The 23,556-nt window shown below is 47.5% G+C and overlaps 1 protein-coding gene and 1 long non-coding RNA gene across 4 annotated transcripts in view; both read left to right on the forward strand.

Annotated features, from left to right (window-relative positions):
• The window catches only part of ZNF516 (zinc finger protein 516), a 124,595-nt gene extending 117,393 nt beyond the window's left edge, over positions 1-7,202 (forward strand). Inside the window, exons 5-6 of one of the 2 annotated variants that reach the window (XM_038525759.1) lie at positions 6,580-6,657; positions 6,751-7,202. In XM_038525759.1, the coding sequence (XP_038381687.1) occupies positions 6,580-6,620 (41 nt within the window). In that variant the 3' untranslated portion in view covers positions 6,621-6,657; positions 6,751-7,202. The remainder of the gene's footprint in view (positions 1-6,579; positions 6,658-6,750) is intronic. The other variant, XM_038525760.1, reaches the window with a different exon arrangement.
• Positions 7,203-15,582: 8,380 nt separating this feature from the next.
• On the forward strand, positions 15,583-20,935 carry LOC111092528. 2 transcript variants are annotated; one of them, XR_005352996.1, is made up of 4 exons: positions 15,583-16,045; positions 18,422-18,515; positions 19,161-19,269; positions 19,534-20,935. It is a non-coding gene; the product is annotated as an uncharacterized LOC111092528 (long non-coding RNA). The 2 variants fall into 2 exon arrangements; XR_005352995.1 differs by having other exon boundaries at positions 20,558-20,935.
• Positions 20,936-23,556: the final 2,621 nt, after the last annotated feature.

The following is a 23,556-nucleotide window of genomic DNA, read 5'->3' on the forward strand; positions in this document are numbered from 1 at the left end:
AAGCGTTTTAAAGGTAGAAGGTATAACTATGTCTCAGCTGGTGGAAAGGAGAAGGGGTGTGTGGGCACTTGCACATGGCCTTCTTGCTTAGACAGTAGAGGGCCACACTTTCCAGAGCCGCAGGCCGGAGCAGCTATCGAGCAGCTGGCATCTGTCCGTGGGGGCAAGGACCACACACCGAGTTCAGCCCCTCTGCACTCTAGGGGAAGAGCACCAATTTGAGGACTTTGTAGGCTGTGGAACCAGACCTCGTCAGAGGGGGTTTATGGCTCAAACTTCAGAGAACCTCTGCCTGCTGGGTAGCTGGTTCTATGAGAAGGGTCTTGATTCTAAATGAGGACTTGGCATCACCAGTGACTTGAGAAGGCAGCTGACATTAACTGAAAAGCAGACGGCACTGTGCTGTGATCAAGGAGAAATCCCCTGCCTAGATCTCTGTGTTTCCCTTGATTCGGGGAACTCTTTCCAGATGACATGGGGATGTGAGTTCATTGGTTTAAACCCACATAGACACACCTTCCCCAGGCCTGGGATTTCTACAGGAAGCCATACTCCTTTCTCCAAGAAGGTGGCTTTCCTTTTGTCTATCTGCTGGTTGCTGAATAGCTCATGGCACCGCACCCTGCCATGAGTTTAGGGGCTCATTGGCCATTGGGAGTTGGGCAGAAGGTGGCCATTGAACGTTTGCTGGGCTGTAATTTGCCACATATCATGCTGAATGTGGGCACTGGGCTTGGCCATGCTGTGCACACACACACACGCACACGCACACTTGAAAAAGATCCCGCTATTTATGACAGCACCTTCTTTCCCCTGCTGTCTTGCTGTTTGAAAACAATGGTGTGCATTTCTAACCTATGCTGTTCATGTTCTCAACCTTACCTTTTCAAAGGTGAGTTCTCATTCAAAAGATTAGCAGAATTTTTGAAAGAAAATGTAAAATGCTTTGGTCTGGGCCCGTGTGACAGGTTCTTAAGGTGTCTCTCCCCATGGATGTGCAGGGCCGTGGCTGGGGTCCGTGGCAGGGGAAGCACTGTGGGGACCTCGCAGCATGTGACCATCATGTCACACACCTTTCCAGGTTCCTTTATGGGAAGAGTGAAGTGAAGATTGTAATGAGAACACTCTTTTTTTCCAACCAAAGAAGGTACTATGGAGTGTCTCATTACAAGCCCTCTCCTGACAGGCTTCTGAGGAAGCCCCAAATTCGGTGGCCAATAGTCCCAACTTTAAGAGGGCAAGAAAAATCTCGCCTTTTTCTGTTTCTGGGTTTGTCAGTAGAGGAGCAGGGTTCAGGGTACAAGGAATGTCATCCCCACTTGACCTGGTGCTTCACCGTGTCTCCTTATGTCACGTTCTCTTTGGTTCTGGAAATTAAAGGGTGGTGAACTAGAATATGTCCAGGACAGGGTAACAGGAATCGAAAGAGGAGGTGTCTTTTAAAGAAGAAAAACTTCACACAACGCAGGTGAGTGGTTGTGAGATCTCAGATGTCTACCAAGAGAAATAGCAAGTCGAAACTTGTGGAAATTTTGCACTGCAGAGCTGTGCCTAGTCAGTGGAAGGGACAGATGGGCTTGGGCTCGACATACGGAATTACCTGAGGGTCAGGCCATGTAACCATAAGACCATCTGCCCTTTAACCTGATAAACTCCCTGACCCTGGAGAGGTCAAGCAGAAGCTTGATGGATGGGCATGTGCATTTTTAAGGAAATAAAGATCAAGGTTCCTGCACAGAGAGGCAAATTGGAACCAGATGAATGTGTAAGTCTCATCAAAAGATTTTAGACTTCTTTAAAAATGTAGAAATTGTACAGGAAGTTTTTGACATTATAGATTCTTCCAACGAATCTTGGGCGCCTGCCACAGCAACGCAAAGCCCTAGGTGCTGGGTGAGAAATATGAGTGAAATGGAACCTGCTCTGACATTCTCTCACCGGGGGAAGGAGGCAGACATCCAAGGAGTTCCACATCAGATGGATGAAGGCTGCAAGGAGTAGGTGGAGGAGGCACAAGCCCACTTGAGGAGAGAGGATGAGGATCTCATAAAACCAACCAAATGCTTCTGTGTCACCGAGACCCAGTGGCACCAGCCTGAAACTTTTGAAATGATTTTATAAAATGATTGAGGTGATTACATAGAATTAAAATTTGCATCTGATCTCAAACCTCCGTGGACTTGGGTAATCTACGGGAAGACTTTGATGTGGGCGAGAAAAGTGACACGTGAATTTCAGTGAGGGAAAGTATTTGGATAACTACCCCACAGTACCTTTAGAACATATTTTGAGTTGTCAAGTTTGAGAGAGGAAAGGGACCGATATCATCAATTATTCCTTGAAGACCGTAACTCAAAGTGAGGTGTCAAAGAGATAGGCAGTGTGCCTCAGCCTCCACTCCTCGGAGGTCATGTGCATCTGTTCTAAGTACTGTGACCTGCCGTGTTTCAAGTTCGAGGAAGCAGAGAAGCCAGAGGTGGGCGATCCAGTGGTTGGTTAACGAAGGGGAAGCTTGAACATGAGATAGAACAGGGTTGAGAAAGACATGGGTCGAACAGTTTTGTACAGTGACTTGTCACTCTAGATCTGGTTCAGTCCAGAGAGATAAAATCAGAACCCAGTCACAGGGAGCTGACGTCTACAAGGACAGCCTCTGTGCTGGGAACTGTCAATCCTATGTCAAGTCTCACAGCAGCCTTCAAAGTTGGCATTATTAATTGTGGTTTATGGGTGAAAATGTAGAAGGTCTAAGAAGGGCACGTTACTCAAAGTGACACAACCAATAACTTCTGGACACACCACTGGGGTCCAGGCCTATTGGGCATGCTCATCCTCTACTCCTGCCTCGATGCTGTGTGTGCAGGTGAGTAATGGCGATAATCTCTACATGATGGGTTACCACCTTCCAAAGCACCGAGACATCCATTACCCCATGGACCATGGCAGCGATCCCGCCAGGTAAGGGGTGTAGACGATATCCTCTGTGTTCCAGAGATGGGCAGGTGACCCATCTGGTTCTGAATCAGAACCAGATGTTTCAGATTTCTGAGCCCTTGTTTCAGGATCAGAGTATCCCTTGGTTAGGCTTTATGTAAGTTCAGAACTAACATGTAGGGATGAAAACACGGATTGGGATTTCTGAGACCCTGGGTGTGAGTTCCAGGTGTGTCCCATGCTGAACACGTGCATCTTTCAGCCAGTTTGTCCCAGATTTGGTCTTTCCTTCTCTGTTGATTCTTTCCTTCATGCTTGAGACATCCTGTTCCCCTAAACACCACCTTTGGTCCTTTGGTCCTCTGTTCCCTCTCCATTTGGTGCCTGTTCTGGCTTTTTTTTTTTTTAAATTTTTATTTATTTATGATAGTCACAGAGAGAGAGAGAGAGAGAGAGAGAAGCAGAGACATAGGCAGAGGGAGAAGCAGGCTCCATGCACCGAGAGCCCGATGTGGGATTCGATCCCGGGTCTCCAGGATCGCGCCCTGGGCCAAAAGCAGGCGCTAAACCGCTGCGCCACCCAGGGATCCCTGTTCTGGCTTTTTAAGGTGAATCTTCCACAAAAAGTAGTTTCTGACCATTTTACCATTCCCCACACTAGCTTTGAAGACCATCACCTACTTCACTGAGTTGTTTCATGTTTAGGTTATGAAAGACCTATTAGTTGAGTATTGTGATTTTTTTTCTCTTTCATTCTACATGTCATTCAAACTCCTTTGGAGAGCACACACGTGCACATGCCCATACATTCTTTATAAAATATTTACAACATTTTGCCAAGTTTTGTTGCTGCCTTTCACTTTGTTGTTATGGCTGGGCTTCTTTTTTTTTTTTTTTTAATAAGTAATTCCCAAACATGACGCTTCCACTGTAAATACTTCATCTCTGAGTGATGTTTTTTTAAAAAACATAATTCATGTCATAATCCTTGCACTCCATGATGCTTGCATGAGATTTCTTCTCCCTCCCCACTTGGTTTCTCTCACCCACTCCTTTGGTCTTCCTGGCCAGTGTCATGCTCTTCTGTGTGTCTCTTATGCTGGATCCACTGAGGGCTGGGCACAGACCGCCTGCCTCTGCAGTGAATGTGACTCCTGCACTCTGGGAGTCTTACCCACATGGGGCTTAGCAGGAAATTGTGTACGGGGACCACACATGCTACCTCTCCTCTCAGGCCTTCCTCCCCCAAATCCGTCTCAGTAAATGGCACAACCACCTGCTCACTGGTCACCCGTGCTAAAAATCAGTGGGTGGTCCTGAATTTTTCTCTCTCTCGGTCACACCCCTGTCCATTCTGCAGACCAGAATTGGCCTCTCCCCTGCACTCACTGCTCCAGCCCTGGTCTCTCTCTCTCCTCTGAGCCCTGAGGACCACCTCCTTGGTCTTTCTGCCATTGACTGATTTGCCTTCAATTCACTCTCCCTCTATGGCCACCACAAGAATCTTCTGGAATGCATGTTAGATCTTTCTATTCTCCTGATTGAATTCATCAATAATTTTCTGTTACCTTTAGAAAAATGCTGAATTCCTTTGTGTGCCATGCAAAGCATCAAACAATATCAAGTAACTGGTGTTTTGTGAGGGTGCCTTGCTCTTGTATACATTCTTTATCTTCTTTCCTCCAAGCCTTGGGTCATGCAGATCCCCCCGCCCCCCGCCCCCCGCCAGGAAGCCTCTGCTGGGGCTACCTTCTTTCCTTGTACCTCCCATCTCAAGGTGGTAGCTACCTCTCCTCTGGGCTCCCTGCAGTACACTGGGATCCCCTCATTTGAAAGTAAGTAGACCTTTTCTACCTCTCCCACTGAGCCCTGAGCTGTTGGAAGGCAGAGAAGGTGAGCTGCTTGAAAGTCCCTAGTAGGACCCTAGTGTTTGTTTCTTCAGTCAGTATCCAACCTTCAGTGCCTGCCTCAGTTTCCACAGCCATACAGGGATGACCCCTCTCAATCCCATCTCTCTTCCACTGTTGCTGTGCCAAATGGTGTTATGCGCTGCCTTTTATAACCTTTAATGTGATACATAAATGCAAGTTGGAATTACTTTCAAGAAATTTCTTAAGAATGATTTTTGCAGTTCCATAAAATCATCATTAAGTAACATGGTCTCTATGTACCAGCCTTTTAAAAAATTGGTATTGCACTTAGGAATCAAGAATTTTCCATTACTTACTTGAGATACTAAAAATGGATCATTTTCCTTTGCTCGCAAAGCTTTTGGACCAGCCAAAGATAGTTGGGTTCCTTGTATCCACAAGGTTAAAACTAATAAAAGCAAGCCTATCACACACTTAATGAAATAAATTGTGCTTTATTAGTAGTATTATTGGACAATAATTGAAGAAGAGCTGATTGTACTCTCTGTAGACAGAACTCACTTCATGAAGACCAAGCGAACAGTCTTGGAGTGTTAGATCTGCGTTTTAGGTCTGCGGCGTGCCTTTGGATTTGTCTGCTGGGGTGTGTTCTGTCGTCTGGCTCTTAATAGTGCTGTTCAAGGGAGAAGCCTAACTAATTTCTTCACATTTCATGTAGTGAGTGCGACAGCTCCCGCAAGGGCCTGTAAGTCAACCAGACCACTCCACATGTGTCCTGGTCATTCAATGGTGGCACACTCTGAAAACAGGCTTTTTTTGTTAATTCTCATGGGCAGGGAAGATCAGGCCATTCCAAAGGAGATAGGGTGCAGTTCCTGGAAGCTCTGTGATCATCACTGTGGAGCATCAGGGGTGGAAGTTTGCTGGCTGTGCAGCTGCCTGGTGGGGGGCCGTGGAGAAGGTGATGAATCTGGGGCCTGATGGGCAGTGAGAGCTGGCACGGGCTGGCTGAGGATGTCAGGGTGCCAGGGTGCCCCAGTAACCTTGAGGGGCTCTTTTCACGCCCACTGAGGGTTTCTGTGCCAGCCTGGATGTGCCATACGAGCATTCGGTAGGCGATGGCTCTGCTCTGTGGTTCTAGCACAAGGACATATGTGAGCAATTACCAGCTTTGAGAGTGTGGGCGGAGGGTGGGGTGGGAAGCGTGGGAGGGGGCGCAGCTCAGAAACCCACTCCTTCCTGCTAATTTCCCAAAGAATCAAACTGGCTCCTGTCCTACAGTTGTCTTTGTGGCCTGAAGTCAAGGAGATGCCTGGGATTTATTAATGCACAGGCTGAGAGATCATCATGGAAAGCATTTCTCAGTGCCTACGTGACATGTGATTGTCCCTGCAACGCAGCCTGCCCGCCTTTGTGCCCAAGGCCTTGCCACCCGTCATGTACCATGCTCTTAGACACTCGTTGCCTGGATCCCCGTGTGTCTTCAGCTTTGTTGAACTTCTGCAGGTCTTCACAGAAGCTGCGTGCAGGCCAGCGTGGTGGTGAATCACATAATGTTTTGTCCCCATTGCCACCTTCGGTTTGGGATGAACCCCCATAGGAAGAAAGCAGTGATTCAAGGACATAGCGAAAGGCTGTGTCCTTGTTAGGAAGAAGATACATTAAGGTTTGGGATAGGGATTTGCCTTAAGTTAATTTAAAATTAGACAGTTAAAGAACTTGAAGGTGGAAAAATCTGTTTGAACCATGTTGTCCAAACTTTTTGTTCTTACAGATGGAGATGGGTCTGGAGGGGTTACTGACTGCCACACCTGACGGCCTGCAGGTTTACTGTATTTTGTGATCTTAGGCAGTAAGTGTGGTGTTAGTCTTTTGACTTTATGCTTGGGGGTGGGGGTGGGGGCTTTGTCATTTCTACTGCATTTTATCCTGTTCTTCCCCTCAGGTTTGCATTCCTCACAAAACATTAGTTTATTTTAAATTTCCCCAAGTTCTCTCAAGCCTTCTTCTTCAACTGAGGAAGCTGGAAACAGCATTCCAGCATTCTTCAGCTAAAGCTTCTCTATGGATCTGATCTCTGACACATCAGAAGCAAAGCACAAGTCTCAGGACTGTCGCTCTGAGGTATCAGGTGTAACTTGGAACACAACCTCCCCATGGATCCCCTGGGAAGCTCACATCTGCATTTCCTGCTGGGCCTTCTTATCCTCCTCAGCCATCCCTTTACTTCCCCCAGGAACGTGCACAATCCCTAGCACTTGCACTAAGGCAGCGACAGGGCCCTCCCACGGGTGCTGACCTGCCCCCGCCTCCTCCCTGGTTCTTGTCCAGAAGCAAACCACCCTGAAGTTGCCTTCTCCCACCACTAGATGGTAGATGGTGGTCACACATGAATGTAAAGTAGCCCTGATTTCAAATACATGGCCTCTTCATTATTGTTTCCAGCAACCACGTACTGAGCACCCACTGTGTGCCAGAGAGCAGGCTGCTGCCGGCCAAGGGGCTCCCAAGGTGAAGACAGGTGAAGGGGCTCAGGCTGCACAGCCCTTGGCAGGCGAGTGGCGAGGGTAGTCCTTCCTCCCTTCCTCTGGTGTGAGCACCTGCTGCATGTCTCCCTGGGTCTAGGCACCTGGAACGCTGAGGCACATCAGGTGCTGAGCTCCCGTCTCTCAAGAGCCTTTACCTTCTTCTGGGTATACACGATGGCCAAATACACAAATCCCCAAATGAGAGAAGGAGGACGAGAACACAGGATGGCCGTTAGGGCCTCTGGGGGACATTTTCCCAGTCTGGAAGGATGACCTCCATGAGAAGAGGGTCCAGGCTGAGGGAGAGAAGGACCAAGGGCTGAAGGGGAAGCCACTCTGGGTGCACAGACCAGGAGGCCAGAGAGGCTGAGCCCCGCTGGCAGGGGAGCAGGTCCAAGAGGGCTCAGGCAGGGGAAGGCCCCAGGTACAGCCACAGTTGGGGTTAGGGCTCCCACCTATGGGTTTTGGGAGACAAAGTCCATGATTATGAACATCTCCCCAAGAAAAGGCTGGGGAGGAAGGGAGAGGGCAGACTTGGGGAGGGTTGCTGGTCATGTAGAGACATGACCCAGGGACAGTGGGGAATGGAGGGAGGCAGAAGCAGCTGCCCTTGCTTAGCCTGGCACCGGCCTTCTGAGGACCAGCTCTGCCACAGCTGAACGTAGCAGGAGCAGGCCATGAGCTGAGGCCTCAGGGCCTCACCATCTGGGTATGTAAGGGCCCACAGGGAGCCAGACAAGTGCACCCTCAGCTGATTGCAGAGTTGACATGGGCTTAACAGAGGCCAGGCAATTCATATGTTTGTCACAGGCCCTGGGGGGTGTTTACTCCTAAATGTTTCATGAAGAATGTGCAAGTTAGTGAGTTGTCTTAAAGGTGAGAATTGACCGTTAAAAATAAGTGATGGCAAAGAAGCACAAGTGCCAGGCTGGGTATTGGGGCCCCACGTTGTCTGCTCTTTCTGCCAGGCAAGTGTGTATGATGCTCACCCTGCCAGCTCTGTCCACTTGGCTCCACCAACATCCAGGATCCTGGCCAGGGCAGTCTGGTGACAGGAGTAGAGGTCCCCTGGGATTTCACTAAGGAGAGGCAGAAAGACGGCTACTGTTCTAGGGCCACAATCCTGGGACATGGGGTGGAAGGTCCAGGGACAGGACACAGGCCCCTCCTTCGAATCAGGAATTGGTCTGTGATGAGTGACTCCAGACAACTGCGGTTTTCCTCACTTTTTTAAATGACAAAAATCACAGGAAGATTCTGGAAAGCAGATATTAATGAATAAGTCAAATGTAGGTGATTAAACTTATAAGGTCTTCCTAGATTTTCAAACTTAAGTATGTTTCTAGATGAAAGCTTGACAGTAAATCTACCCATAATCATAATTAATTCCACTAATGCTAGAAATATTTCTGGTTTGGAGAAAGACTCGTATCTAATGTTTTTGGTCATCATTTTACAATATTGCTGAAGCCCAATATAAACCCTGTATTTTTCTATATTCTAGTCAACAAACATGCAACATCCTGGGGAGTATGCAACCTGTTTGTGGTACATAAAACATTATCCTTGGCAAGACATTTGTGTTTCGGGAAACTTCTTTCCTTAGATCTTTCTCACTGTGTGTCCTCACTTCAGTCAGCTCCTGGCTTGATGCCCCTTTCAGAGGCACCATCGTCACCACTACCATCAACACTATCACCACCACCATCATCATCACTAACACCATCATTACTATCACCACCATGATTATCACCACCAACATCACCACTTTCAACACCATCACCACTATAACCACATCATCATCACTATCACTATCACCATCATCACCACTATCACCACTGCCATCATTATCACCATCATCGTCACCACCACCATCACCACTATCACCACCATCATCACCAACACCACCATCAACCCACATCGCCATCACCACCACCATCACTATCATCATTCTCATCATTGCCATCATCCTTATATGTAAATGAGTGTCCTAAAAGAAAAGAAAATACCTGAAAACTTAGAACTCAGATTTAGGGAGGAGGTAAGATTAAAAATGAAGATTTGTGTGTGACTCATTACTCATGGCTAAAGCCAGGGAAATGTGTGAGCTTCCTAAGGAAAAAACAAAAATAAAAAAGAAATCAGAGTATCAATAGGAGATTATGCTCCTACAGGAGTGAAGGGATGTAGCCAGTTATAGGTTCAGAGAGAGCTGCCAGGGAGGGGAGCTTGAAATGTAGAGTGAGATCCAGGCACACACTAACTACAATGTGTTTTAAGGAGACCTTATGTTTTAAGGAGACCCGTCCTTGTTGAGGTGAGGATGAGGGTCTTGAGGAGCCATGGAGATGGATTCATTAGGTGGAGCACACCTACTGCAATAGCAGATATGGCAGGATGTCCACCATCCACCTGCCTGTGCGCCTCCATGTTGCCCATGGAAGTCAAGCCTTTTGCTTGCTGGGTATCTGCTGGCTTGTAATCAACCAAAGTAAGGAGCCCCTTCTGAGAGGTTTGCTTGGAGAAGTAGAATTCAAACCTGCACTGTTAAAGGAAAGCATTTGGGAGCCACTTAAATCAGTGATGTAATTGGCAAATGGTCTCTTGGCAGAGGGTTGTCATCGGGGATGTCCAGATTCTTTTCTCATAGCACTACTTCAGGAGATGATAAAGAAGGATCTGTTAAGGGTGAGATTGCAGGGGGAACGTAGTGACCTTATTGCAGGAATGATAGGCATACCTGAGAGATTCTGTGGGTTCGGTTGCAGACTGCTGCAATAAAGTGAGTATTGCAGTACAGTGAGTTAAATGAACTTATTGGTTTCCCAGTGCCTATAAAAGTTATGTTTACGCTATACTAGTCTATTAGGTGTTCCATAGCACTGAGTCTAAAAAAATAATGTGTGTACCTTAATTAAAAATATTTTATTACTAAAAAATGCTAACCATCATCATTGCTTTCAGTGGGTCATAATCATGGATCACACATCACCACAGCTAGTGTAATAGTAATGAAAAAGTTTGAAATATTGCAATAATTACCGAAATGTGACACAGAGACACGAAGTGAGCAAATAAATGCTGTTGGAAGAAATGGCGCTGATAGACTTGCTCAGTGCAGGGTTGCACAAACCTCTAATTTGTAAAAAAAAATGCACTACCCATCAAGTGCAATAAAGCAAAATTCAGTGTATCATGATGTATTGCAGTGAGTTTATCTTGTCACCTAAATATTTTATTAAAATAATTGCAAGGCAAATAGGTAAGTGATTGTCATATAAAATGGCTGAAATCGATAAGCTTGTTTATTATTTTGGGATAAATTATCGATTTTCTAACCATGAGCTGGTATGTTGGGAAAAGCCTCCCGACGGGAAGCAGAGCTGTGTGTATGTGTCTGGTACCTCACAGCAGATGGGCCCTCTGGCAAAGGTTGGTGGGGGCAGCATGCAGGGGCAAGAGGGAAGGAGAAGGAGGGAAAATGAAATTGTACAGTGTCTCCAAAATAATCTGAAATGTGCTTACATGTCCTAACACTGGATCGATTCCACCTGGAGACACAGAAACAAGTTGCAGATGAGAGCACCGTTGGTGACCTTAGTAGGGTTGGGAAAATCGAGGAAGTGCCAGGAAAGAGACTCATGTCGCTCTGATTTTCAAAAATAATAAGGTAGGTGATCCGCAGAGTGCCTACCGGTTTGCTGGAGTAGTCTTCTGGAAGACGTAATTAAGGAGATGGCCTGAGAGCACCTAGAACAGAAGGCAGTTCACTAGGAGCACATCATGGCACCCCCCCTTCACCTCCCAGTCCAGAGCTGAGGTATAATTGGCATTCTGGGGCTGTCTCTTGAATAAATGAAAATTGTCTAAACAAGTATTGTGAGTCTGACTGCATTTCCCTCTTTGAAAACTTAAAAAAAAATTTAGGCAAAGAAAAAAAATTGAGAGGAATTCTGTATTTGTCCAGGTATTCTCATAGAAAAATAAAAAAATATATAAGCTGGACTTCAGTTCAAATGAGACCTCTTTGTGGGTTATGTATTTGTTCACACACACACTATATCTTTGTTTATTTGGTTTGAAAGTTTTTATTTTTTGAAAGCAATCTCTAGGGGCAGCCCAGGTGGCTTAGCAGTTTAGCACCACCTTAAGCCCAGAGCGTGATCCTAGAGCCCCGGGATCGAGTCCCACGTCGGGCTCCCTGCATGGAGCCTGCTTCTCCCTCTGCCTGTGTCTCTGCCTCTCTCTCTCTCTGTCTCTCATGAATAAATAAATAAAATCTTAAAAAAAAAAAAGCAATCTCTACACCCAACCTTGGGCTTGAACCTACCACCTCAGATCAAGAGTTGCACGTGCTACTGGTTAAGGCAGCTGGGAGCCATTAATATACTTAATGAATATTTATGCAAATACATTTAAAAATGGGGGTTCTGGAGGAACCTTTATCCGAAGTAGTGTTGAAACTGAGCCCAGAAGGGTGAATAGGAGTTTGCCAAGGGAGGGTCAGGGAAGAGCGTCCCAGAGGGAGGAATTTGGCTTAGCAGGGGAAATGGGAGGCTGTGTGTGCAGGGGAAGAATGGGGAGGTAGAGTCACACGAGGAGCCATCAGAAACACAGCACGTAAGGGTGACAGTGGGGCAGGACTTCTGCTCCTAAGGCTCAGTGAAGACATGAGACACTGAAACGTTTTTAAAAGCAGGTTATGACACGAGCTGAATTATATTTTTTAAAAGCCCGTCATGCTGCTGGGTGAGGAGTGGGTTGGAAGGAGAGACTCTCAAGTACGGGGGCGGGGGGAGGACAGCCAGTTGCAGGCCAGGTGTTGAGGGGGCAACATGTGGCCGGTGCGGCCATGTGTTTGGGAGGCAGACGGGGTAAGACTCTGTGATGGATGGGACAGGGTGCGGACCCGGCTGAGGGAGGTGTAGGGCTGACTCCCCACATGTGCAGCGGGGTGGCATGGACACGGGCTCTGTGTTCTTCATATTCACCTGATGACCGATGAAGATGGAAAGACATGCAAGCCAGATTTTTTAGGTAACAGATGCAAATAGCTTGAGGACCCCTAGCTCCCTCCTGGCCATTGGCAGGCTGGGCCCCGACTGCAGGCTCCCCTGGGAACGTTAGCACATGGCTCCAAAGAGGAGAAGGAAAGAAAATACACCAAGAAAAAAGGCTTGATCCCTTGTAATCCTTACCCCAAAAGTCCCACAGCACATAGGGAGGACCCATTGCGTTGACTTGACGACCCAGGGGTCTATCATGTGCCCCTCTAAAGGGCTGGGGGTCGGGTGGGGGCTCCTGGAGGCTGCGAGCTACCTGAGGCCTGCTGCTTCCGTGACGTAGGTCTCCAGAGCTTTCTAGCCTCTATCGTGGTACATGTGGGCCCTTGGGGACACATCGAATCAGAGCGAATGACCGCCTCTCGCAAGCAGCGGGAGAGTCCCCGGGGCTGGCAGGTTCCCAGGGTCCCTAGGCTCCCATGCTTTCTTCTCTACCACACTCATCTGCTTTCCTTGTTTGTCCATGGGCCACCTCCCTGGGGTTCCAGGATGGGCTGGCAGCTGAGTCCTCATCTGGGGACTCGTGCGGGCCGGTGAGACACAGGGACCAGGGAGGGATGCCCATGGCCGGGGAGGCGGACACGCATGCACCTGTGGTCTAGCATTCGTACTCACCTCTGCCCCCAGAAACACTGCGCCCTGGGCCTGCAGAGAGGAAGATGGCTCGCCGGGTGAGGCCTGGAAGCCCCTGGATGACGTCGGCGATTCTTTGGAGATGGGGTGGCCCTCCCTGGGAGGCACTGACCTGCACACGATCTCGATAAGAAAAAAGTCAAAGGTAAAACAAGTTAGGTAACGCAGTTGATACCGCCCTTCTGCTGCTTGTCGGAACGATCCAGGCCCTTTACACAGTGTCCTACGTCGCTTGGTGTGTGTTTTCCCACGCAGAAGTGGCTTCGTGCTGTGTCGAGTAGGGAAACTCTCCGGCTTGGGGGTCAGGGCGAAGCTAGGCTAATTCTTTCAGGGATGTGGAGGACGTTAGCTAACACGCCTGAGAAGCCCCTCCCATGGGGCAGAGTGCTGCGGGCCCAGGCACGGGCCCCAGGGCTGGACTGGGACTGGCGTGGGAGGCAGGGCTGGCGTCTGGCACACTCCTTAGAGCTGGGGCTGGCTCCCGGGGACTTCACCCAGGAAGCAAACCCGAGTCCCTGTTACATTCATGCAAATCCTTTCTCTTTTGAAAAATGATCCTTTTATAGGTTTGTCTTGGCAGCAACACCAAAACCGTGCAAGGGATTTGGAAAAAAAAAAAAAAAGTGGACATTTCCAGTAATGTGCTATGGAGAAAGCAGGCTTACACCAGCCCGCTTGATTTCACCATAGAAATGAGGTTAATGAAAGAAATACTTTTCACATAGGGAAATATCATGGCAATGGCCTTAATATTGATGAGGTAGAGAAGTGACGAGGGGAAGTGTGGCCGACATCCAGTGGCTGTCCCTAGGCCAGTGTGGCCGGAGCCTCTGCTTTGGCTCATGTGCCACCAGCAGCCTTTCTGGGAGGCGGGCGCCCGGTGCATTGGGACGGGGCCACCGTGTCCCTCCCCACCGTCGCCCTGTGCTGCCAGAGTTGCCCGGCGGCCCCGAGCCCCTAGGCTGTCTGGCGTCCCCTCCCGACTTCCCCGCTGGCCGCCAGCAACGGTCTGACCGTAGATCCGTGTGTGGCTGCTTCGTGCTCACCCCGCCGTTATTTCAAGACGTGTCACTGTGGTAAGGGCCAGCCTGGCTAGTGAGTAACTATTGTCCAGGCATGTCACCTCCCCTTGTACAGGGAGTAACAGTATTCTCTTAAATGAATTGGTAGGAAAAAAAATCAATGGCTGGGCTGTTCCGTGCGCTCTGTCTCCGGCTAATGATGAACCATGTAATCTTGCAATGCGCCTTCCAGAGCCCTGTAGAATCTCCCAGCTCCTGGCGGCTGGGACACAGGAAATTTCCTGTTACGCTTGGGGACGGAGGAGGCTGTGACCTGCACTCGGGTCACACTTCGGGAACCAGTGGCCAGGGCGATCACAGGCTGACAGCCCATCTGTAGCCACCGCAGCCGCATGCCTGCAGCTCTCCGCCTCTGCCCTGTGCTGGCGGCGGGTTTCTTCTGCGTCGGCTTCTTCTCTCCTTCTCTCTCTCTCTCTCTTTTTTAGCTTTCACTAGTATCCACCATTTTTTTCCTTTTCATTTTTTTTTTTTATTCCAAATGGCTTCCCTCTAATATCAGGTGAAATATGCTAATTTTATAAAAAATGAGAAAAGACAGGTAAACAAGAGAAAAGGTAACAGCCTGAAATCCCATAATGAGGAGACAACTGCGGTTAGCATTTTGGTAAATAGGACTCCAAACAGAGTTTATATATGATATGATAACTAATATGATAGGATATGATAGACTGTATTCTCCAAAATGAGCTATTTTACATACTGGTTGCGAACCTGTTTATTTCATCTATGATGTAAACATCTTCCATGCTTAAGGATTTTTATCTACGATATCATTTTAAGTGGTGGCAAAGCGATTTGTATTGTGGATATATTATTTGCACACTCACCTCTGTTTTGATGGGCCTATGGGTTATTTCCTATTTAAAATAATTAATATCAACAAAGCTCTGATAAGCACCTTTGCTCCCCCATCTATGGGCACTACTTCATTCTTTCTCTGGTAAGTTTCTTGGATACGAAGCTGCTACTCTTTTTTTTCAATGCTGCCCATACATCTTGTCAGGTGACCCTTAAGAAAGGCTCTTTCGCTCCATCTCCGCTCTGGTCGGGTATGGCAGGCCCATCCCGACACCTGTGCGGTCTCCCCCAAACGCCGTCATGCAGGTCCTTTGAAAGCAATCTCTTCTTTTACATTTGGTCTGTACTGACTGTATCAGTCACTGTCTAATTGCTACCCCAGTTTGGGGCCTGTTCTCTAATCTCTGGTTAAAACATCCAAGGTGCCAATTTGAATACTTACAGCAATCTCTGCATTCTAGTGACAATGAATGAATCCAGCCCAAAACCTGGAAATTGTCTCCTTTCCCTTCTTTTTAGCATACCAGGGCCTTGACCTCTCTTCTCAGACCCTGCACGGAGTCATTTGCAGTCCGAGTTGTAAATTGTATTGAGATGCTCCAAACCCCAGATATCTGAATGGTAGAGGAATGTGTTATCTTGGCTGCACTCTTGCCAAATCTTACATTCCTGATAGAGCTTTTCATTCGTGATCAATTCTTTTTTCAATCAAATTCCCGAAAGTTTCCACTATTTTTCTCCAGGTATTAGATGCTGATGGTGTAGACATTTGCCTCTACCCCATAATTTGTTTAGCTCTTTGTGCAATAGATTTCATTAAAAAAAAAAAAAGGTTTATTTGTTTTGACAGGTCCATGTGCCACCATCGTGTCATGCCATGAACATGTCATAATATAAAATAGTCCCCGCAATTAGCTCGGTGGTACAATGACGTAGAAATGGCTGTCTTATAATTTCTGAGATTTTGAAACCCAATCCCAGTGCTCCCTATAAACACCCTCATTTATGAGATGGCTGTTTCTCTGGTTTCAGTAGGGACAGGAGCCAAGATAAACCGCCGGCCTCTATCGTCATCAGTGCTGTAGAGGTGGCCGACCTGCAGAAGGGACAGCGGGTCCAACAGGACAGTGCCCATGGTAAGTGAGTGCCCACGGGGTCACCACCTGTCTACAGTGGGTTGGGGGACGCATTCTCCCCCAGGCCACATCCAGGGAGAAAGGCCTTCAAGTTTCTGTATCCTCCTTAGCTTGGCCAAGACTTGGATTTATATCCACAGTATACACTTACTAGCACTTCTAGTAATTTCTTCCAGAATAGTAATTCTTTTTCCTATTTCTTGACATTTTGGGTTCTATTCTAGCTTTGGTTGGAATTTTTTTTTTAAGTTATGGGATAAAGATTCAGCCAACAGCAAGATTCAGCCTTTCTCCCTACCTCCCCCCCAACATTTCTCTGGGTTCTTTGGAGGAGGTGTGGTAACGTACTGACTCTGTGGATGTAAATCATGTGCTGTGCTAACAGCAGGAACTGGATTCTTCATTTGCTGTAAAGCACCAACGAAACATCTGACTGTGTCAGACCATCAGGAGGCTTGTTTTATGTCTTTGCAATTGTTAAGTAAAAATAGAGACCATATTATTGTCTGTGTTTGGTAAAATGTCTTACTCACTTAACATGCTTTATAAATAATAACATTAATAATAGTGCAGTTGGATCACTAAATGTCTTCTGATTTTTTTTTCTCACTGAGTTTGGAGCTGGCTTTTCATTCTGTCCTCTTCCCACTCACCCGTGCTTTTTGTGGCATTTTAATGAGTTATTTTAGTCTTAAGCATATTGTTGTGCTCTTCATATACTCATCTTGTTTTTACCTACCTCTTGAGGATGATTTTCGTTATTTGCACTTTGGAGATTCAGAGATACTAGCATCACCAGTCTAGGGTTCCACAGGGGTCAGCAAACTTTTCAAACTTTGCCAAATTAACAAGTGGCAGAAACAGGATTTGAGCTTGGGTCTGTGTGGCTCCAAAGTGTGATTGTTTTCACTATGGTGTGGTGATGCTCTGAATGGACCAGGCCAGACAGCATAGAGACTCCAGTCTCGTCAGCGTTGTAGGGTGCCCAGCTGCTCACAGGGAAACGATGTGAATATTGCTTTTTTGGAAATCAAAGGAATTGTTAATAAATGCAGCCAGCATAAGCTTGTCACTTTATCATTGGTTTTGCTGATGGGGTCTGGGAGTGCCTACCACATGCCACACACCCAGCATCATGGGGGCACAGGGTTCTGGCATATGCAGGTGGCCTCATCCATGCATTAAGATCCTGGCACGCAGACACAAGACAGATGTGGGTTCTGACTCTGGGAGCCCAGAGTCCAGGCAAGTAGGGACACGTGGATCTGTCCTTAGTCCACACTGTGATCTTGGAATGGACCAACGCTGGGTGTGAGTTGGCCATGGTAAAGTTGGGCAGTGCACCAAGAACCCTGTATGAGACATTCCAGCTCTTTCCAACTAGCTCTGTGGTTTAAGAAAACCACAAGAAGAAAGAGGAAAGGAAAAGGAAAGAAAAGAAAGCCAGGCCCACTTTGTAAAACCTACCCCTCTCAGAAGCTGGGGTGTTTTCTGAAAATCAGAGGCTGGTGCACAGATGCAAAATCCTTTACTATTACCTTTACGAAATGTGGCTATTTGAAAGCTTTAAATGGGTAAACTTTGAATAGACTTGTATAATTAACTGTAACTATTTGAGTCTTCAGAAAATATCAACTAAAGTATTTGAGCAAAATTTTTTTTTTTTTTGTACCTTGAGACCTGATTTGTGGGCCAGCATGTGATCTGTGCTGGAGGATGTGCTGTGCGTGTGCATGAAGAATGTGTTTTCTGCTGCTTTAGGACGAAGCACTCGGAATATATGTGTGAAGTCCGTCTGGTCCAGCATGTCATTCAACACCCTCGTTTCCTTGTTGATCTTTGGCTTAAACCATCTGTCCATTGATGTGAGTGGGCTGTTAGAGCCCCCTACTATTATTGCAGTATTATCAATAGGGTATCTTCAATTTTGTTATGAACCGGTTTATATATTTGGCTGTTCCCAAGTCTGGGGGATAAATACACAACACTCTGACTCCTAATATCTCTTTGGCTTTGTTTGGTACATTGATTGGTTTTCCTTAACAAGGGAGAAATGTGAATGAACTCTTCATCGAGCCCGAGTACTGCTTGATGCTTTGGCCAAAACTCTGGTGTTAATATAGGGATCCTCAAGCTGGCTCCATGTTGATTACCCTCTCCCCATGTACATAAGAGAAGAAGTCTATGCCAGCAGAACTTTAGAACATAGAACACCAGACAAATGCCTTCCAAATAATTTTCAAATAAAGCCACTGTGCAAATATTTTGCTACCTTGCGTCAATTTTGAGCCCCCACTGACTGTCTTTCCTTCCTGATTGAGATTGTGGCAATCTCAAATGCCATGCCCTGAGTTCGTACTTCCTTCCCATCCTCAGCCCAACGATAAAAAGACGGCTATCTCGAAGGGTTATGTGAACCGCTCTGATTGACATGGTGCCTCATAAGAACAAAATATGACAGCAAAAAAAGGTGAGCTGGGCACATTACCATCTTTTTAATTCCAGTGTTGGATTTTTCTGAGGCCCTGGGCGTGAGTCCCGTGAGGCTGCCTGGATTTAAGTTCTGGTCAGGTGAATGAGGGAACGTTCAATTATTGAAGTGATAAATCACACTCAAAATCTATCATTTGGACCTGAAACGAGGGTCAATGTGTCCAGCCACTGATGTGAACTTTCTCACATAGGCTTGACCGTGCATGTACTTTGGTGCCATGCGTTACCACCAGAAGAGGGGGCACCAGGATAGGCCATCCCTGGGCAGGCGTTCCCTTCTCAGATGGTCCCAGAAAACCTCAGGGTGAACCAAGCCGACCCAGGGTGGATGTTCTTACTGTTGGAACAGTTAGCTAGATCATTGCTTTACCAGGCTTGCTCCATGGCCATAGATCTTTACATGTGAAGCTAATGGAAACATAAGCACACACGTCTGTGTAACCTGTGTCTGTATCTGTACCCGAGCTTGTACCTATGTCTGTAACTAAATCTGTATCCTATTAAATTCTATCCGTAGCAACATGACATAGATACAGGACATATGTTTGACAATAGGAGGAAGCTAGGAGGAGGAAAATAATTAGGATGGTTATGATGCAGTTGTGTTTTTTGCATTTCAAAGTGAAGGTCATTTTCACGTTTCCCCTCTGGGTTCAGAGACGATGAATGTGAATTCCGGGCGTGACGGAAGCCTCAGTGCAAGGAGTGGATTTGGGGAGAGTCACTAGCAGGTGAGCTGGTGTGGGAAACCTCTGCGGTTCTCTGTCTCTTCGCTTGGCACAGCCCTGCTGCTTCCTGAGGCAATGGCTAGCAGGACTTGTCAGTGCCTTTAACCAAGTAAACCAAGTGACCCCACCCTGTGCAAACATGGCTCGGTTTACTTCTGGCAGCCTATTGCTGTCAAACCCCCAAGCTCGCATAAGCCCATGTGAAACTAGGGCTAGCAAAGCCCTGTTTTATCTTCTATTTTAATTTCTGCATCCTCACCTTCTTAGGTTTCCAACCCTCTCTGTATGTAACTTCCCGCTCAACAAGCAGAGGGAGAGAAGAAGCCCCGCGTGCCTCCTTGCCTTGTCCGGGCTCAGTGAGCAGGATTCAGCCTTTGGTGTGGGGCTGGAGCAGAGGGTCAGAAGCACGTGTGCCAGGAAAGGAAGGGTTTCATGAATCCGCAAAGGAACAATGACTGAGCCTCCTATAAAACTATCATGGGATGAGTCGACATCTGCTCAAAATGCTGAACTCCCCACGGTGGCACCGAGGGAAGGAGGCCTCACTGCTCGGCTATGGCTCCAGCCCTGCACGTACCTGGTGCTCACAGCCACCCTCATGGTTCCTCATGGCCTCCCCATTCCGTCTCCAGTGCTGGAACCTCCCCAGATCTGATCCCTCCCCAACTGCATTTCTGACTTATGCTGTCACCTCAGAGGTTTTAGTCGCATCCCTGCAGGGACACCCCAGCACGTGGTCCTATCGCCGAAGCCGGCCCTGGAGGGACTGTTCCGAGTGGTAGTTTCCAAGTTCCAGGTCACCTTGGAACCAAGCCCTTCCCTGCTGGGAATGGGGGTCTTGGGCTGGCAGGGTGGGGGCTGCCTGGGAATAAAACAGACATGGCGACAAATGGTTTGATATGTTCGATGGGCAGAAAATACAGTTCTCGGCTTTCACCCGGGCAGTGACAAGGCCTTGAGGCAGATCCTGGGTGGGCCGCAGCCTGAGCATAGGTCGGGGTGGAGCATCTGTCACGCAAGTGGAAGGCAGAACTTCCGTTGTGTTTATGGTAGTGTTTTTGTACTTAATATACAAGAATTTGACAAAGCACTACAGTCTAATCATCTAATAATATCTATTTTACCCCTTCAAATTATTATCTCTAGTCTTAAAATGTTAAATATGTCACTATCCTAAGAGAGTAACATAAAACTCAGTTTATAATATTAAAACTCTTGTGACACAATGGTATCAATCACATTCCCTATAACATTAAACTTTTCTTGTTTTTCTTTAATTCTGCATTTTTAGTGTAACAAATGGGGAGTAAAACAGCAGCTTTTGTTCATAATTTCTCGGCAGAAGAGTTACAAGCCGAACGACGATGATGACGACAACCGCAGAGTCACAAGGGTCCTGATGCCAGGAAGGTTCCAGGTGGATGATGGAGCTGGCGGTCGGGGCGGGAGTCGTTCGGACTCAGGTCGGCCCCAGGCTGCCTGCAGAGGACTGAGGGCGATTGGGAAAATTGCAGACCTTGGAAGAATATGAGCTGTTCCTCTAAGGTTTCATTTTTTTTCTCCGTCGATTTTTATGCGCTCTCTGCATATTTTACTTTAAAGGCAGAGTAACCTGTCCTAGACTTGGAATTATTTTTTTAATAAATGTGCTCATATAGCTTAACACTTAGCACGATGGCTGCTCTCTGTCCCTTTCCCTAGTATGTTTAAGGGGCAAAAAGGGTTTCCCTGCGCGAGTCGTTAAAAATGTCCTGGTGCGCTCACTCACGTTTCTTAGGGAAACGGATCTGTTAAAAGTTGCCTTCTTGAAAAAACAAAACCAAACCAAACCAGTGAGTTGGGGAACGAGTTTTAGAAATCTCTGTGGTCATTTCTGAGTTGAGGGCCACTAGACGAGAGAGTTTTAAGAAGAATGCCGTGTACGTTTGCCAGTCTTTCCGCTTGCCCATCACCACGCCGGCTCCTCTGCGGGGCGTCCCGGCCCCGGCTCGCTCTCCGCGGCCCAACTCACTGCGCGGGCTCAGCGGCGTCGGGCTCGGGCTCCGGGCTCCGGGCGCGCCGGCTCCCCCCGGGGTGCTCCTCCCCAGGGGCTCGGGTGGCCCTAGTGGAGCTGCTGTGCTCTTTGACCAGATTTGCTCACTTGCCAAAGGATGCGCTCTCTCCAGGCAGGAGGAGGACTCTCGAGCCGTGGTTTTTGTGTCGAGTGCCTCCTGCACGCGACCTGAGTGTATCCACGGTCCCCCAACGGCGCGTTCTTTAGTGCGTCTTAAAAATTTTTATTAGATGTTTGCAGTGGTCTGAGAACTGGTTTCACCAAGAAGTAGAGGAGTGGACGACAGTGTTGTGGGAGGGCCTACGGATTTCTCCTCGTTGTGTACCGGGAGCCACCTTTTTGTCGTTGCCAAAGAAAAGCCTCCGTCGGTCCACGGAAGAGTTAGTAGTGGTTGCACGTAGCTACATAGTGAGATTTACCAAAAAGCCTGATAACTACTAATCTGAATGGCCCAGGGCCCAGACAAGGTCTCTCATTGCCTTTCCAGAGAAGGCCGACCTTCTGTGCCTCTGGTGGTACGATTCCTCCCCATTTTCTTGCCCGAATGCTTTGTGACTCGTAACAACCAATGATAAGAAGGCTGCCTGGTATGAGGTGAGCTGTTTGTGGCCACAAGAGAATTCAAAGTTAATCGGTCGGCATGGAAGTAGACAACAGTCCCTCTTGGAGTCTGCTCGATGTAACTAGTCCAGTCCACTGGGCAAAGGGACAAGCACTGCCTCGGCTACAGATTCACTTTGGGTGTAAAAGTTATATTCATGACTCTCGCTGTGCACGTTATGGGCTGCAGGAGCATAAAGTAGAACTCTCAAAGGTCTAATTCATATCTTCTATGCACAAAAAGCCATGAGAGAGGGACAGAAAGTATTCAGAGAACAGACAGTATTTATATAATAGTTTTGAACTTCCGCACCATGGTAACTTCCTTTCGGGTATGTGTGTTTTTTTAGAGGTGGGGAAAAGAAGACAGATGTTTGGGGGAAAGGGTACATTTGGGTACAATAATTGTTAGCACTGTGGTACATTTGCTCAGCAGACATCTGAGGGCGTCATCTGAGGGCGTCTGGAGCGGGAGCGAGGCTGCCCTTCCACCTGCTTGTTTAGCTCACTGCCACCACATACATAAAATAATGTTTATTTTCACTTAATCTTTAAAATCAGCTTGGCACACGTCTCCACGGCAAGGTTATTCCTGTGTAGGCATCTTTTTCCGAAGGATGTGGGGCCTGGTCTTTGATGGGAAATATTTTGAATGGGAAACAAAGTATCGGCACAAAATTTAAGTCTGTATACACAAGCTTTCTTCCAGAGCCTCAGCCAAAAGCAACATGGAGCCTCTGCTAAATCATGGTAATGAGTTAAGTGTTGCGTGTGGTTTTGTTTCCATAAGCAGATGCATTAGTATCTGTTTCTGAAACTGTCAGGTCAGTCAAGCAAATATTGCTGTGGAAGAGAAAAATATGTGTGCCCAAAACTCGACTGGACTGATTTCTCTCTGTGGTGAGAAGGGTTTGTTCAAGACAAGGCTGAGCCACCGGGTTCATCCCTGTGCAAAATAAATACATCCTTCCTTTCTACATCCGCACCCAGGCACTTTTATCAAATCCATATGCTGCACAGAATGAGCCACTTCTCCTCTGAAAGCAAGAGAACTCAACCGGCCAGATGAGAGAGGTGATTGGAAGGGGTCCTAGCTCCCTCCCTTGTCTCTGCCGTTAGAAGGAGAAGGGTGATGGCCACGTGGAATGGATGTAGCTGTTAAGGTGCCCGAGCACTGGCACATCCGTAAGGGCAAGCTGGCCCTGTGTGCAGCTCCCAGCTTGTCTGCGGTGCCGCTTGCCCTGGGCCTGCCACCCACCCCAGCCTGGAGGGGGTCTGTACACACCTGCCTCTCCCTTCCTCTCTGCAAGCTCCCTTCAGAGAGACTTTCCTGGCCAAGGTGGAGGTAAAATCCTTCTCCAGAAGTGATAACAAACGCTCATTTTCTTTTCAACTTGATGCTAGAATTTCACTTTTATGAATAAGCAAACAAAATAGTAAAACTATTTCCATGTGTGCAGCCAGCAGGTTGTTGGGACGTGCAATCAACGTTCAAAGTTTGGTTTGTGCCTCTCGAAGTCCTGTTTAGACCCTTAACAGAGTGGGTGGCTCCTCTCGGACTCATGCTGCATGTGATCCGTGCACTTCTGCAAGTCCTCCTTTCCTTCTAGACGACATGCTTATTGCCTGTTTACTTT

The sequence above is a fragment of the Canis lupus genome, chromosome 1 (assembly GCF_011100685.1).
Source record: "Canis lupus familiaris isolate Mischka breed German Shepherd chromosome 1, alternate assembly UU_Cfam_GSD_1.0, whole genome shotgun sequence".
Taxonomy (NCBI): Eukaryota; Metazoa; Chordata; class Mammalia; order Carnivora; family Canidae; genus Canis; species Canis lupus.